Here is a 15,164-nt window from a genome sequence, read left to right as displayed (position 1 = left end):
AGTAGATAGTAGATAGATGATAGATAGATAGATAGATAGATAGATGATAGATAGATGATAGATAGATAGATATAGATAGATGATAGATAGATGATAGATAGATAGATAGATAGATAGATAGATAGATGATAGATAGATAGATAGATAGATAGATAGATAGATAGATACAGATGCAAACAACACTTTCCTGCTATGGCTCAAATGGCATCTGTCTCTTTAGGAGGCCCAAGATAATCAGCTGAAAAGATTTACTAGAGTAGTGCATCTGAAAGAGGATTGAAAGTTCTAATAACTAAACTGATTGAACACATTGCAAAGGTTGCACAAGCTGCTTTTTGTCCTTGATTATTACCATCTAAGCTCTCATTAGAATATGAAGATAAAACTAGAGTTTGGTTTCGTTTGCCAAGAATATTTTAAGGTGCTCAAACCTAATGCCCGAAGTGCTTGTTATGAAAATATTTTCCGTTTTTGTGGATACCTCTGGTTATCCCATCTCAGAACGAATATGGTTGAGTGAGAAAGACTAAGTAAAGGATTGGAGCACCTTCCCAATGAGGAAGATGAAAGCAGCCAGTAAGCAAAATTGGTGCTTCACTTGTGACAAAAGGTAATCCAGTCCTCACATATTTCTAGCCAGATTAATGACAAAAAACACAGGCTTCTGCGGAATGCGGCACATGTTCTCTTTTAATGCTAATTAATTAATTAAAATGTGGTTTTTTAAATTAAAAGATAGGAAAGCGTCTCTTCTCAGGAAACTGAACTGTGCAATAATAATGTATGCTGCTGCATAGTACAATCACAGAATGTGCACAGAGCCAGAAACAGGCCAACATTTTCTGCAATGTCGCATTTGGACTACTTACCACATTTGCAACTACCTTGATTCCAAGTTCTATGTGTATTAATGTGAACTTTGTCCCATTTTTTCCTCACAACTATTGTGTAAGGTACAGTGAGCCTGCAACTTATGCACATTTAACTTATGTGAATTCAGCTTTACACTTGGCCAAAAAAACTAAAAGGGGGAGGAAAGGGTTCTGGGGTCTGTTGGGGAAAAGACTTTGGCAATTCCACCTGCCATTGCACCCAATGCATGATTTTGGCTTCAGGCATGATCCCTGGAACTTAACAACATGGAAGTTGCAGGCTTACTGTATGTTAAGTTCAGAGAGAAAGTGTGCTGAGCTTCAAAGCTGCATGTGGATTTGAACCCTAGTTTCTTTGATACAAGTCCAACTACCCCATGTTCTTCTGATTCATGTGTCAAACTACAAACATTAAAATTAGTGGGCTGAGGGACTAAAGCATATTTTATTAGTGAGCTACTGTTTTGGATGTTCTAATTCACTCTGATTTTTTTAAAACGGCCTTGTTCTCTAGCTCCATTTCATCAATCTACATCTGTATGCCAGACATGACTCTAATCCGCATCTGGTTATGCAACATTGTGCACATTACTGTGTGAAGTGGATGGAGTGGGTTTTAGCTTGTAAACATGCTCATTTCGTTCTAAGAGAAAATTCTCGCCTGAATTAGGTAACGCTCAACATTAGAACTGCTGGAAAAACCACCAGTGTCACAAATTGTTTTCTGCAAAAAAAAAAAAAAAAAAAGCAATGTGCGAAAGTAACTATGTTCATGACGATACCTTTTAAGAACCTGGCCCAATTAGCCTGAGGGCTAGAAGTTCACAGCTAAATTTGTGTTAACAGGAGTATCTCTTTTAAAGCCATCAGAGATGGCAAAGGAAAAAAAGGCTAAGTGAGGGTGAATTCATTCAAGGCTATTTAGGTCAAAAGAAAGCCACAGCAGTTATGCGGCGGCTACTCTCAAAAAAACATTTTTTTTAAATCCCTGTAATTTGAGATGTTGCTTTTAAGTTCATTGCACAGAAACCAGAAAGTATGTAGAACACTGTCAGCAGCGCTTGATCTCATTTTGGATATGCAGGTGCACAGATGTTCTCAAACACAAGCATGGCTAGAAAATTTGACTGAAGCATTAGGATACCTATTATCCACCATCAAGGGGCAAACATGGAACTCTGGAGTACTTCCTGTGCAAGTGCAAACTTGACCAGACTCCAGAAGACTATGAGGTGGCTTCTGGGCAGATAGCAGGACTTCCCTAACCTGCTCTTACCACTGCAGCCCATGTGCCCCTAAACAACTAGTCACAAGGGTCGGGGGATCTTGCTGTACAACAGCTAACATGGTTGCAAAAAGTAAACTATGGCAAAGTGCTGTGTGTAGGCTGAACAGCTTCACACAGAAACAGGGCATTTGAGGTCCTGTCCCCCAAGCTTTCAAATTTGTGAAATTCTGGATGCAAAAAAAGAAAATGTGAGCAAATAACATCTGAAATCCTTTGACCCCACAGTTTAGGTCAGATCATGCTTCAATGTAGATACAGCTATATTAAACTGAAATGCCACGGAAAGTATTAAATATTATATACAATAAGATCAAGGCATCGTTGGAAATACAGAAACAAAAAGGAGATTTCTAGTATTATGCCAAAGGTCAAATGTGACCTCAGGGAAAAAGTTTTGGTGCAGGAAATAAAACAAAAATCTTCATCAATGTGAAAGAACAGTGGGAAGGTTCCTGCTTCTGGGAAGAGCAAAATAGCAGATAAAAATGAAATTATCTTGTAAAAGAGAAGAAGCTTTAAAATAGAACCACTTTATGTTAAGGATTCTGCATAATCAGTTATTAAAACAAAAGACAAACCAATTCATATTTAATGGTGTATATATCTTTTAATGTACCGAAATACGAAACAGTAATTTGGGTTCACTGGCAATGGCTTCTGTGGTTTTACCATTAGATGGTAAAAAGCTGGTTTTGCACTGCAACGTTAATATTTTGGGGAAATTCCCGAGCTTCATTTTCAGAAGCAAATATATTATTTAAAAAGTTACTTAAGAGAAAGTACAACTCTGAACCTGAACGTAGCACATAAAAATAATTTAGCAGGAAGGCCCCTCTTTCAAAATAGACACCTGTGAAATTGCATGTAGAAGAAAATTTCAACCAATGGTTTGAACAAAGAAAAGGTCAAATGTGAATACTAAAACTACAGCAGCCTGTATATCTGCTTTCCAAAGGCTCCAAACCCCTGGCATATTTCCTTCAAAATGGAACAAAATGTGTAAAGTAGCAAACACAATGTCTATTCGGGCCCTGTAACAATCTATCAAGTTTGCAATTGTCATAATAGCAAAGAAGGCATCACAGAAGTGTATAAAAAATATGGTTGCATCTAGCACCAATTAAGATACCAAAAAATCCCGGATGGAATTACTTATTTCCTGTGAATCAAGTAGGTCAACGTGTCAAGTTTACATTTCCTTTCAGAAACATACACATGCCAGTCTCTAAACAAAAGATTGCTGTGGCTGCAATCATTAGAAATGAAAAAGGACCCAATAATTTTGAAAATGAAGTGAAATGCTGAATGCCTAATTAGGCTGGTTATCACAGAAAAAGCGTGAGCAAGAATGATCAGAATTTATAGCACTGTAGAAAGCCAACACATTGCTGACAGATAAAAGAAGCCCCCAAAATATTTCTGAAAAGCGCAGCTATATGTATTGGACTCCATAAACTAAATTCAAGTAAAAAAAAGAAGTCCCAATCAGTTTTCTTTTCCTCCCTGGACTGAATAACGAGAGCTCCACTACAGTCCTTTCTGAGATAGCCCTTACAAAAGGCCAAGTCCTTCATTACCTACTCCAAGTGCTTCTTTGGTTGCTCAAAGATCTCTTCCGGTGCTTTTGTTTCTTGCTTGTGCTCTTGTGGCCATGACTGCGCCCTCTTTTATCTTCCTTCCTGTCTCTGCTTAAGGATCGCCTGTGCTGTGCATATTCCCGACTTAAGCTCCTCAGGCCAGGACTGCTCCCTTTCGCAGAGTATTTCTTATGGAGGCGCCTTTCTTTCCGACATTTTTCATCATCGCTACTTAAGTCTCTTCTGTGCCTGCTTTTTTCAGTCTTATCCTTGCTATGATGGTTGCCCATGTCTCTGCACGAGCGAGTCTTCCCCTTACTCGGCTCCCTATTGCATTTGCCTTGCTCAGACAGCAAGTCTTTCTTGCAGGTGTTCTGCTCACGGTCTGGGGTGGTCTTGTGTTGCTGATTTGTAGGAATGCATGAAAGGACACCTGAACTACTTTCATCGGAAACGGTGTCCCTGTTACTGACATTAATCTTAGTGTCTTTGATGAGAACATCCTCATGCAGGCTTCCATTTAAGTACTTTGGCTGACTGCTCACACTTTCATTAGCCTTTATGCTGCTAGGACAGAGCTGCATCGATTTGGCTAAAGGGGACAGCATGGAAGTAGATGCAACACAATGGGGAACACCCACCAGAGCTTTCAAAGGCATAGGCTGCAGTACATTAGCTTCACTCTTCTTCAGATGGGTTTCTTCTACCTTCTTGTTCATGAGGTTGCTCAACAGTTTCTCCCTCAACTCTCTTTCTTTTCTCTGCAATCCAAGAGCTCTCTCTTTTTCTTCCTCTACCCGTCGGAGTTCAGCTTCTTGCAGCCTCCTCCTTTCTTCCAAGTGCTGAAGGCGGATTTTTTCCTCGTTGTGCTCCTGTTCCATAAGCTTTATTGCCTAAAAATATAGAGAGAAGAGATTTCCCTTAGTTCTATATCAAATACACTCATTCCATGGCAGGGTCAACCTTGCACAACTTCAGAGAACTGTTAGAAGGGAAACTATTCCCCAAAAAGGGAACTACACGGACCACAAGTAGGCAGGCTGCATCCCACAGAGACCTTCCCTACAGCCCAACTCAATACGCCCCATCAGCCCAACAAACAGATATATGCAGGGAACACAATTTACATAGGTAGAAAGGGCTCCCTCCACCAATAGGCTTTACCGCCTATTGCAATAGTGCTTTCCTCAGCCTGCCTGTCTGATGGGCTGGGGGAGCATGCTGCCCAAGCCAATGAACTGGAGAAGGGGGAGGCATGTGATAGGACCTCTGCCTATCATGTCCCTCCCCTCTCCTGCTGCTCAGCTGACTGGCACTGGGAGGAGCTGAGAATTCATGGACAATTGGTGTGTGTACCCATTGGGCTTGCTGAAAGAAAGGTTTGTGAGCTTGCATGTGAGTGTGTGTGCTCTCCACCCACCAAATGCAACTCTCAGGGCCAAAAAGAATTGCCCATCTCAGCACTCACCAACACACTAAAGGACAGAACCATAGCAGATTTCCTGCTTCTCATTCTTAAATTGTTAATGCAATCCAGCAGCCTTTCTGAAATAGGTTCAAAGCAGATCAGTTCCTAGGAAACAAGTCTGAACAACCCAACAAAGAAGCTCAAAAGGACCAAAAAACAAACTCTACTTTATACTGATCAACTTTTGCAACAAATAATTTTGCACTGTTGTCAACTTGATGACATGAAGACTTTAAGATTTAAGAAAGGCTTGAGATTAAGGAAAGTCGGAACTTTATTTTAGTTTTTTTTTATTCTCCTTGAATGGATTGCTAGATTTTCCTAGGTTTTCAAGTCTCTGTAAATTACTATTCAGGTCCTAAATAAATTTATAAGCAGAGTGATCTCATGAAACTGACAAATTGTTATTTGTGCCACAGCAGCAAAATCAGTGTCCTAAACCTGGCAAATGAGCACAAGCTATACTTGAAAAGGTCCTTGATACAAACACATAACAACGTTAACTCCTCAAATGCAACAATTGCATTCTTGTGAACTCAGAAAGGACTTTGATGTGGCAAGCTTCATGACTATCCCAATGCTGGTCATGATCCCTTACTGGAGAAACTCAGGTAACGGCACGGGATAAAGGGAGACCCTTGATGCCCAACTCCCAGGTCCTATGCATGCTTCCTGGATACAGGTTTTTGTCCCTTTTGCACAGATTGCATGACACTCTGGTTCAGCTTTATGATGTCGGAAAACACAGTAGCCTATTCGTCCTTCAAACAGGAAGACAGAGTTGGGTTGTTAGCCTAGTCAAAACACAATGCTAACAGCAAGGTGCTATGAACATTATTTAAAATGGAGTAACTGAAGAGGCATCATTATAAAATAGAGAGAAGAAATCCATTTGTGTTTGTGTGTGTGTAATTTATCAAATCCTCATTTATAAGCTGCTGGGGGGGGGGTTATACTGCTTTCCCATGCACACATGTCCAAACCTTAAAAACAAACAACCAGTTACCTTCGCTCTGCTCAGCAGTTCAGCAATTAATCGAATAGACTGAAGGTTTCTCTGAGCTAAGAGAAGCTTCCTCTCCTCAAGCTTTATTTTCTCTTGTAGTTTTTTTTGCTCCTCAGCTTGTATTTTTTCAAGCCGCTTTTTGTTTCTACGAATTTCACGATCCTTTTGTTTCTGCTCTCTTTTGCGCAATTTCTCTTCTCTCTTTCTCTCTCTCTCCAATTCCTCAAGTTCTTTCTGTTTCCTAAGGATAAAGATTGCAGTTAGTCGCAATAGGTTCAATTTTAAAGGATTTTAAAGAATTCTTCAAACAAACAAACAAAACTATTACCAACAGCTTCAAATTCATTTGGAGGTTAAACCTCACCAATTTCAAAGAACTGCTCCTTTGTTAAGGATTGAAGTCTTACAAAACAGAAGTAAGAAACGAAGCCATATTGAGCACAAAGCAACATTTCTGAATATTTTCCCAAGCCACAACAAGAAGGTAAAACAGAACTGATACTATTTTAATCATTTTATGGATAAGAACGTGGTATCAAGAACACCATAAATCACATCCTTATTTGTTAAGTCTAATACACATTAACAGAATTGGCCATTACAACACCTGTTTTCATCAGAAAGGTGGTAATGCAAGGTGTGAGAAGAACTGCTCACATTCTGAGGATAGATGCCATACCTTCTATCTGGCATAAAGCTAGCTCTGCATCATTAAGTTTGGGTGTAATTTATGCAGCTAAAGCCATCAAACTGCAAGAGCTGTGCTATTAACATCTGTAGTGATGAAATGCTTTGAGAGATTGGTTCTTCAACATCTTAGGACACGTTTTCCACCAGATTTTGATGAACACCAGTTCGCTTATAGGAGAAATAGGTCAACAGATGATGCCATAGCCACAGCTTTTCACCTTGCAGCGAGTCATCTTAAGAGACTGGAGAATTATGTCAGAATGCTGTTTATTGATTACAGCTCGGCTTTTAATACCATCCTTCCAGACATTCTTATTAAAAAGCTGAGGGACCTGGACCTTTCTTCTACCATCTGTGATTGGACAAAAGACTTTCTGAGGGATCGCACACAAATAGAGGATTGGGCCTGTTACATCTACCTCTCTGAAGCTCAGCACTGGCACCCCACAGGGATGCGTGCTGAGTCCTTACCTGTACTCGTTGTATACATGACTGTATCTCATCCGATCCATCTACTGTAATTATTAAGTTTGCAGATGATACCACTATAATGGGTCTAATTAGAGGTGGAGATGAATCAGCATATAGGGAGGTTCAAAAAGTCTTGACATGGTGCCTAGAGAACAACTTGCACCTAAATATCAGTAAGACAAAGGAGATGGTGTTGGACTTTCGGAGGAAGAGAGGGGAACTAGCCCAATTGTATATCGGGGGGGGGGGCTGTGTGGAGATAGTCTCTTCCTTTAAATTCCTGGGAGTCTACCTTAGTGAAGACCTCACTTGGAAAATCAATACAACCCAGGTGGTTAGGAAGGGCCAACAGAGACTCCATTTCCTCAGGGTCTTGCGAAAGAAAAAAGTCAAACAAAAACTGATGATCTCCTTCTACCGGGCCACAATAGAAAGTGTCCTTTCATACTGTATTACAGTGTGGTATGCTGGTTTGACAGCCATGGACAGGAAGTCCCTACAGCAGGTGGCGAATACAGCACATGACATTATGGGCTGTCCCCTGAGTTCGCTAGATGACATCGCAGGAGACTGCTGCCTCAGGAGAGTGAGGAAAATTCTTAGGGATGACTCAGACCCTGGCCAGCACCTCTTTAATCTCCTACCTTCAGGTAGGAGACACAGAAGTATAGTCAGCCGCACCAACAGGTTAAAGAACAGTTTTTATCCGTGGGCTGTTGGGCTGCTGAATGGAAAAAAATAGTGGTGCAATTGATTTCCAACAAGCACACAGAGTGAGAACAAGACTGAGTGTATGGGGGGGGGGGCTCGTTTAATTTCAATGCACACAGGTGGTGTAGTGACAATAAAGGTTTATTATTATTATTTATTTATTCTTACTGCAATAGAACACTGCCAAGAGTATCAAAGAGCTACTGAAAGCCATTTGATGCTATCCATGTTCAAAACAGAACCAATGAAATCAGTAGACTTTATTTCAATGGGCGTCCTCTGAGTATGACTAAATGGTATCACCCCATGGTCTAGAATCATGGAATTAAACATGTTTGGTGGCATATTAATTATCTCCACCCACAAGCCAACAAAATATACCAGCCTTATTCATAACATGCTCAGTAACACTTTGATAAATAAGATGCTCAAGAGAAATGTACAGAGTAACCATTCACAAGTGCAGTGTCAATGGAACTGTTCTGAAGTAATTTCATCAAAGACTGCAGCTTGGTGTTCTATCAGAAGCTTTAAACAGATTGTACTAGACCAGGGGTAGCCAACATGGTCACTCCAGATTTTGTGGCGCTATAAACCCTTGTCATCCCAAACTACTAGCCATGCTGGCTGGAGCCGAAGGGAGTTCTAGCCCAACAACATCTTCAGATCACCAAGTTGGCTACTCCACATTAGACCTACAGGAGCTTAACTAAAGACACATATTAACAGGATCAAGTGTGTTAAGCTTAATTAGCTGAAAGTGGAAAAGGCCTTGTTCAGAATCTGTTATTTTCTTAGATTGATTTTACTGTCAGAAGCAACAGTGAATGGTCTATTGTTGTGCTTTCTAGATGAATAGTAGCATTTTCCAAAAGGTTGTATCAAACACCCCAATTTATGGTTTCTTAATGTAAACATTTACATAAAGCAAAATACAAATGGTTTACAATATTCAAAACATCTGAGTAGTAAACAGCCCAAAATATAAGAACAGAAATAACTATGTTGCATTTTACAAGTACAAAAACATCAACAGAGTTTGTTATTTCTTAGGAAGGAAGCGTACCTTTCCTCCTCTTTTTGTCTTTCCTCTGCTTCTTTTTCTTTACGTTTTTGTTCTTCTCTCTGTTTTTCAAGCTCTTGGAGCTTCTGCCTTTCAAGCTGACGTTTCTTAATTGAAGCATCACTCAGGTGTTTTGTTGAATCAAATGAAACCTTTTACAGGCACAGAACAAAAAGTATTCACATTAAAGTACACAGATTTTTAAGTGTTCCATTTGATTTCATTGTGCATTTTAGAATGGTACACTTGTGGTTGGTTACCAGTTACAGAAGCTTGAAAACTAAGCCACATCAGGTCTGTCCACATTAGCAGACACTAACTTAATGTATATTATCACAGTTAAGCATATTCATTCTTAACCTTTAATAGTCCTGAACGACAGTGGTTCTCATATTTTGCCGCAGTGTGCCTCCTTAAGTAATTATCAAAAAAGCCTTGCAAGATTTTTGAACTGTAAATGACAGGCTTCCTAGTGTTTACTTGTCCTTAGGAAGAACAAGGAAAAGGGACGCCCAGAGGACATTATTGACTAGGTGGTATGCAAATACAATTCCAATTAATCCATCCATAAAATGGGAACACTGAAAGATTCCAATGTTGAATGCATCATTATCAAATTGAACGGCAAATCCCTGCTCACATAGGACTGCATTCAATGGACTGCATTCAAAAGGAACACAAAGGTTGCATGCCTGAAACCATATTGCAATGCAGATAACAGCAAATTTCCAGTAATTGAGGGGCTGATCCAACTATTTTCCTAGATGCCCACTCGTACTGTTAAAACCACTAACTTACCCACATGCCTTTCTAGTTAAACTGCTGACTAGATAAATATTGTTACTTCTAAATGCAAACTCTAATTTTACATAGAGTTCACTCTGTTCTTTAACAGAACATATTAAACATGGAATTATATACTATTAAAAAAAAATCAGCTGGAAAGATAAAGATGAATAATGCCAGAACAATTGCTCTTCTTTTCAGTGTTATGATTACATGAATGTCAAAAAATAGGAGACTGGCAAAATAACTTTAATTTTAAATTAGGAATTGCATGAAATAGTGTATGAAATGCCCAACCATCAGTCTCTCACAAGGCAACTTTAGCCTATTACGTCACTCCTACTCTCTGTTCCCACATGTAGCAGAGCCCTATTTTGGTATTCAATTCCCCAATGCAATTAGAATAATATAAGAGAGACTAGAGACACAGCAGTTGGTCCAGCTCCCATCATGTCCCCATACCAGGCTCCATGCCCTTCTACTTCCCTGGATGGTGAATATGTGCAGTGGGGAGCTTGCTTTACTTATGAGATCCATGTGCAATTTAGAATCATGTAGAGTTTCAATCCCATAGGGAACCTATATGAATGCAGCAAGCTCCCTGCTATAGATATTTCCATCCCTACATTGAGACGGGGAACAAGGGTAGGCACAGGTGAGAACTAGAAGGTGAACACTAGAATATAAAGGAGAAGCAGCTAGGCAGCATGTCCCCACTCTCTCTAGTGTGTGAAACAGCATGCTTCGATAGGGCCTAGGAAAAGGGCACGAACTTCAAAAAAGTAAGCACAGAATGAAGCACAGGAAGCAATGCAAAAGGCAATTCAGAAGGATGCCACAAAATACTCAGGTTTACAAAAAGACTGGATATGCTTTTAATGTATTTTTTTGAGATCATCTGACTTAAAAGAGACTATAAAGGTAAAGGGTAAAGGGACCCCTGACCATTAGGTCCAGTCAGGGCCGACTCTGGGGTTGCGGCGCTCATCTCGCTTTATTGGCCGAGGGAGCCGGCGTTCAGCTTCCGGGTCATGTGGCCAGCATGACTAAGCCGCATCTGGCGAACCAGAGCAGCACAAGGAAACGCCGTTTATCTTCCCGCCAGAGCGGTACCTATTTATCTACTTGCAATTTTGACGTGCTTTCGAACTGCTAGGTTGGCAGGAGCAGGGACCGAGCAACGGGAGCTCACCCCATCGCGGGGATTCGAACCACCGACCTTCTGATCGGCAAGCCCTAGGCTCTGTGGTTCAACCCACACGCCACCCGCATCCCAAAAGAGACTATGGGTGAGATCAAATGTAGGGTAAGTGGGCATCCATACAGGAAACAGGGCTCCCCTTCCTATCCTCCCACTACTGGAGCAGATTTATTTTTCTTGTTTTTTTGAGGGGGGCAGGGATGTTGCTGAAGGAGAAATAAGAAAACCAAAAGCACTTTTGTGCAAGTGGATTTCTGCTGCACAAAGAGAAGCTGCACTGGCAGCTGCTCTATATATTTAGTCTTTCAGACGTCTGCTACATCATTACAATTCATAAACTGTATACCCGTATCTTGTTAAGAACTAGTGACAGCACATTCCCCCAATTCATACTTCACAGTTACTATAATTTGTGACATTTTCTTTGCGAGTTGCTCCTTCTGTCATATTCAAAGTTACATTCCCCACACCATTTAGTTGGGCAACGCTTTGGGTACCATTTGTGGAAAGGTGGCATACAAATGTTTAAAATAAATGCCTCTAAAGGTTCACTATGGGGTGCATGCACCTAAAACTGGTAACTTAAGCACCAGCACATCAAAATATAAAGGAAAAGAACATGTTTCTTTGAAGAATTTTCTCCTAGGAACAGCTCAACAGTATCTCACCTTTAAGTTACAAGCCACTGCTTTGCCATCTTCACCTTTGTACATCAGCTTCATCCCTCGCAAAGCGTTCATAGCCTTGATGAAACCTGCATATTCCTCATACTGAACATAAGCTTCAAAATTCAAATGGCCTCCAAAACTGAACGTATGAAAGTTTCTGCCAGTCATTTCTTCCCTATACGGGTCCAACATGGGTATGTCCACATTCCGTATTTCCCCAAATTTACTGAACACTTTAATAAGAACTTCTTCACTTGGTTTTTCTGAGCCAGAGTCTTTCAGCGCAAACCATTTACAAGGCAAGCCCTCCAGATGAATAGTGTCTGGCCTTTCCCCTGGCAGAGTTTCATTCATATCTTTTGCATCACGAAAAAAGGAGTCCCAGTCATGTCGAGTAGGAAAGTCAATTTTGTATTCTGCAGCACGGACTTTTAAAATGTCTGAAAAGCCACTAAGTTTTATAGTTTTACCATCCAGGCATGCAAGGAAGGATTTAACCAGACTCTTATTTTCTACCTCTCCTTCAAAGCGAATGAAATCCATGGTGCTTTTAGATATCCGCAAGGTTGAGAACTGATGTGTTTGCACCATTCCTTTCAGCCTTTCCATCACTTCCCAGTTTGAAATAGACTTCCCAGGCTGCTTTAACTGAGGAAGTGCCACACTGATAGTCATTTTTGTAATGGGCTTAAGGTATAGCCCATAAGGAGCACAAAGCTCCACTGCTTCTGATGTGTCATGAACTATTGTAGCAGCTGCCATAGCTACAAAAAGGACAATAAGCAAACAAGGGATAGTAGGCTTATCTGTGATTTAGACACTGGCAGAAAGTGGTTCCTTTCTTTGAATAAATGATCATTTTAACAGTTTCCTGAAAGCAGCATTCAAAGGCTTAAGAACAAGTCCTCTGTTAAAATTTATCAAAACGATATATATATAGAGAGAGAGAGAGAGAGTCCACAACAAAATATTACGCTCTTTCCTAATCACACTGCACTTCTGTACTCCAACTGCAGAGAAACTGCAAAGCTGTGTGATGGGTACTAAGAAAGTTAACTGTGTTTAAGAAGAAACTGAAGATGCAGAGAAATAGCTGTAGTCTTTTGCTTCAAATTCATTGCAGGTTGTTTGATGCATCACAACTGAGATGAATTCGAGTGGATACAGAAACCTGTGTGAAACTGAAACAAATGAATTAAGAGTCTTACTTTCCATCCTATTAAACCAAACACAGGATTATTTTTAGTTAATGAAGCACTGAAGAGCAGCAAACACCTCAAAGCCAAAGTTACTATAAAATGATTTCTGGGAAAGTATTAAGTATAGCACGTGCATTATATATTTGCTATGCCGAGCAAAATTTACAAACTATTGTTACACAATGAGAATACATCCAACTGACAAGTACTGCAATCCTAAACCTGTCTATTCAGAGGTAAATCCTACTGAATTAAATGGGACTTACTCTCAGGTAAATGGGGTTAGGACTACAGCCTAAGTTGATAATATTTTCATTAGCATTACTTGCATGAAACATAAAATGTTTCAGCAACCCTAACTCAGAAATTAACTACAACAGTTAAGATAAAAAGAGAATTTACTAAATTGTCATGCAAGTTAAAAGTATTTTACTATTTGTAAAAGGTGAATGAATATATTCTACTTTCAATCAATATAGCAATTAATTTAACACCATAAAATTAAATTATGCAACTACGTAATATGCTGGTCAATGGGAAAAGCAGGAGAATGTAAGGAGAGTCCTGCTGGCTCAGGCCAAAAAGCCTATCCAACCCAGCATTTTGTTTCCAACAAAAGCTGGCCAGATTGTCTCCAGGGAGCATGAAGGTGACAGCTACCTCCAGTTTGCTCCCAGTATTCAGTGCACACTCCCTAAAACACAAGGAAGAAGAAATTGGGCAATGAATCGGGTAGGCCCCACTTTTCAGGCTGGTGCTAAAGAAGGGTTTCAGGTCCGAAACAAAAAGACTGACCGCACAATATGCAACACTGGCAGTGTGTTGTGTACTAAGGCCAGTGAGAGAGACCTAGGTTCACATCCACCCCCACCTGGCCATGGACTAGAAAACGGTCCTAGCCTACCTCACAGTGCTGCTGTGAGGATGAAACCAGAGAAAGGCTTATTGATGCAAATCCCCAAAATGTATTTTCTATGGTCAAGTTTTACCTCTATCTTCAGTACATTTTATTTTATTCCTATGGCTAGTGGCTGATGCAAATAAAGATTCTTCCGATTCTGACTCCAGGGGAAGGGCAGGGAAGCCTAGTGCCCTGAGCGCAGGTGAAAGGAGCCACCAGGAGTCTGGTGAAAGAAAGAAAGAAAGAAAGAAAGAAAGAAAGAAAGAAAGAAAGAAAGACGACGTCGTGCTGGGGCTGCAGACTTAGAAAAAGGAGCTGTTGGAGAGAAAAAAGGGGGGGCGATGAGCACAGAATAGAGAACTTGAGCAGAGGACATTCGCTTTTTTCGGAGGTGGGCTAAGTGCCACAACGGGCCCGAAGGCAGGCTGGCGTCTCCCGCACAGACACGCACCCAGGAAACGTGTCGGTCCTGACACACGCACAACAGCACACGCGCACTGTGGGCGACTGGCTATAGGCGGAGCGGTGGGCAAGAGGAGGCACCTACCGCGCGCCCGGTCCTTGGCACATCTGGCCTCCGCCAAACTGAGGAGGAAGGAGCAGCCCCGCGCCGCCGACGCCCGCCTTCTTCCTCCTCCTCTCCAGGGTAACCCGCGGTCGCCTCTCTCGCCCTCTCGTCCGGCCTACCGCGCACGCGCGCACCGCACCGGCCTTCCCACAGTGCCCAGCGCCACCAAAACAAAAGCACTTCCGCTTCCTCCGAGATAAACGAGGGCGGGCCCGCAGGACGCCCGCTATAGAGTGAAGGGAATGTCCTTATAAGGGCTTGGTGCACACAGAGAGACGGCGAGCGCGGAATGTAGAGGGACACGCGTGATATGCACTTCAGGTTTCAAGACGCCGAGGGAAAAGTTTTCTGAGTTGCTCGCGGATCGGCGGGACGCGCGGCTCCTCCTGCATGCATGCGGCGGCGGCCGCGGAATAAATTTGGGTAGCTAGAGCTTCAACTGTAATGTGATGCGTGTTTTGTCTTGGGATTATTAATAAAAAAATGATCAGCAGTCTCAGGTCTCATCTTACAGAGTCATAGAATTGGAAGAGGGTCCGAGGGTCATCTAGTCCAACCCCCTGCAATGCAAGAATCTCCAGCATCCAATTTGAAAGCAGCCCGGAGCCTGCTTGGCTTTGCAAATGTGCTAGCATTCATACCGTTCTCTAATTTTGAAGTATCGTGGCAATGGATCTCGTTTGCTTTAGAATTTG

The 15,164-nt window shown here is 41.4% G+C and overlaps 1 protein-coding gene across 2 annotated transcripts; it reads right to left on the bottom strand.

Moving 5' to 3' along the window:
• Positions 1-2,747: 2,747 nt before the first annotated feature.
• AKAP17A (A-kinase anchoring protein 17A) lies at positions 2,748-14,647 on the bottom strand. Of its 2 annotated transcripts, none has more exons than XM_083611887.1 (5): positions 14,449-14,647; positions 11,802-12,982; positions 9,150-9,298; positions 6,212-6,452; positions 2,748-4,630 (listed from the first exon to the last, which is right to left on the bottom strand). In XM_083611887.1, the coding sequence occupies exons 2-5, from the start codon at positions 12,561-12,563 to the stop codon at positions 3,734-3,736; spliced, it is 2,049 nt and encodes a 682-aa protein (XP_083468013.1). In that variant the 5' UTR covers positions 12,564-12,982; positions 14,449-14,647; the 3' UTR covers positions 2,748-3,733. The 2 variants fall into 2 exon arrangements, with proteins under 2 accessions (XP_083468013.1, XP_083468014.1); XM_083611888.1 differs by having other exon boundaries at positions 14,353-14,595.
• Between the last annotated feature and the right edge of the window lie 517 nt (positions 14,648-15,164).

Source organism: Podarcis filfolensis, assembly GCF_964270895.1.
Source record: "Podarcis filfolensis genome assembly, chromosome: 4".
NCBI lineage: Eukaryota > Metazoa > Chordata > Lepidosauria > Squamata > Lacertidae > Podarcis > Podarcis filfolensis.
The sequence above is the reverse complement of the archived record's forward strand: the minus strand, read 5'-3'. Positions and strand labels throughout refer to the sequence as shown.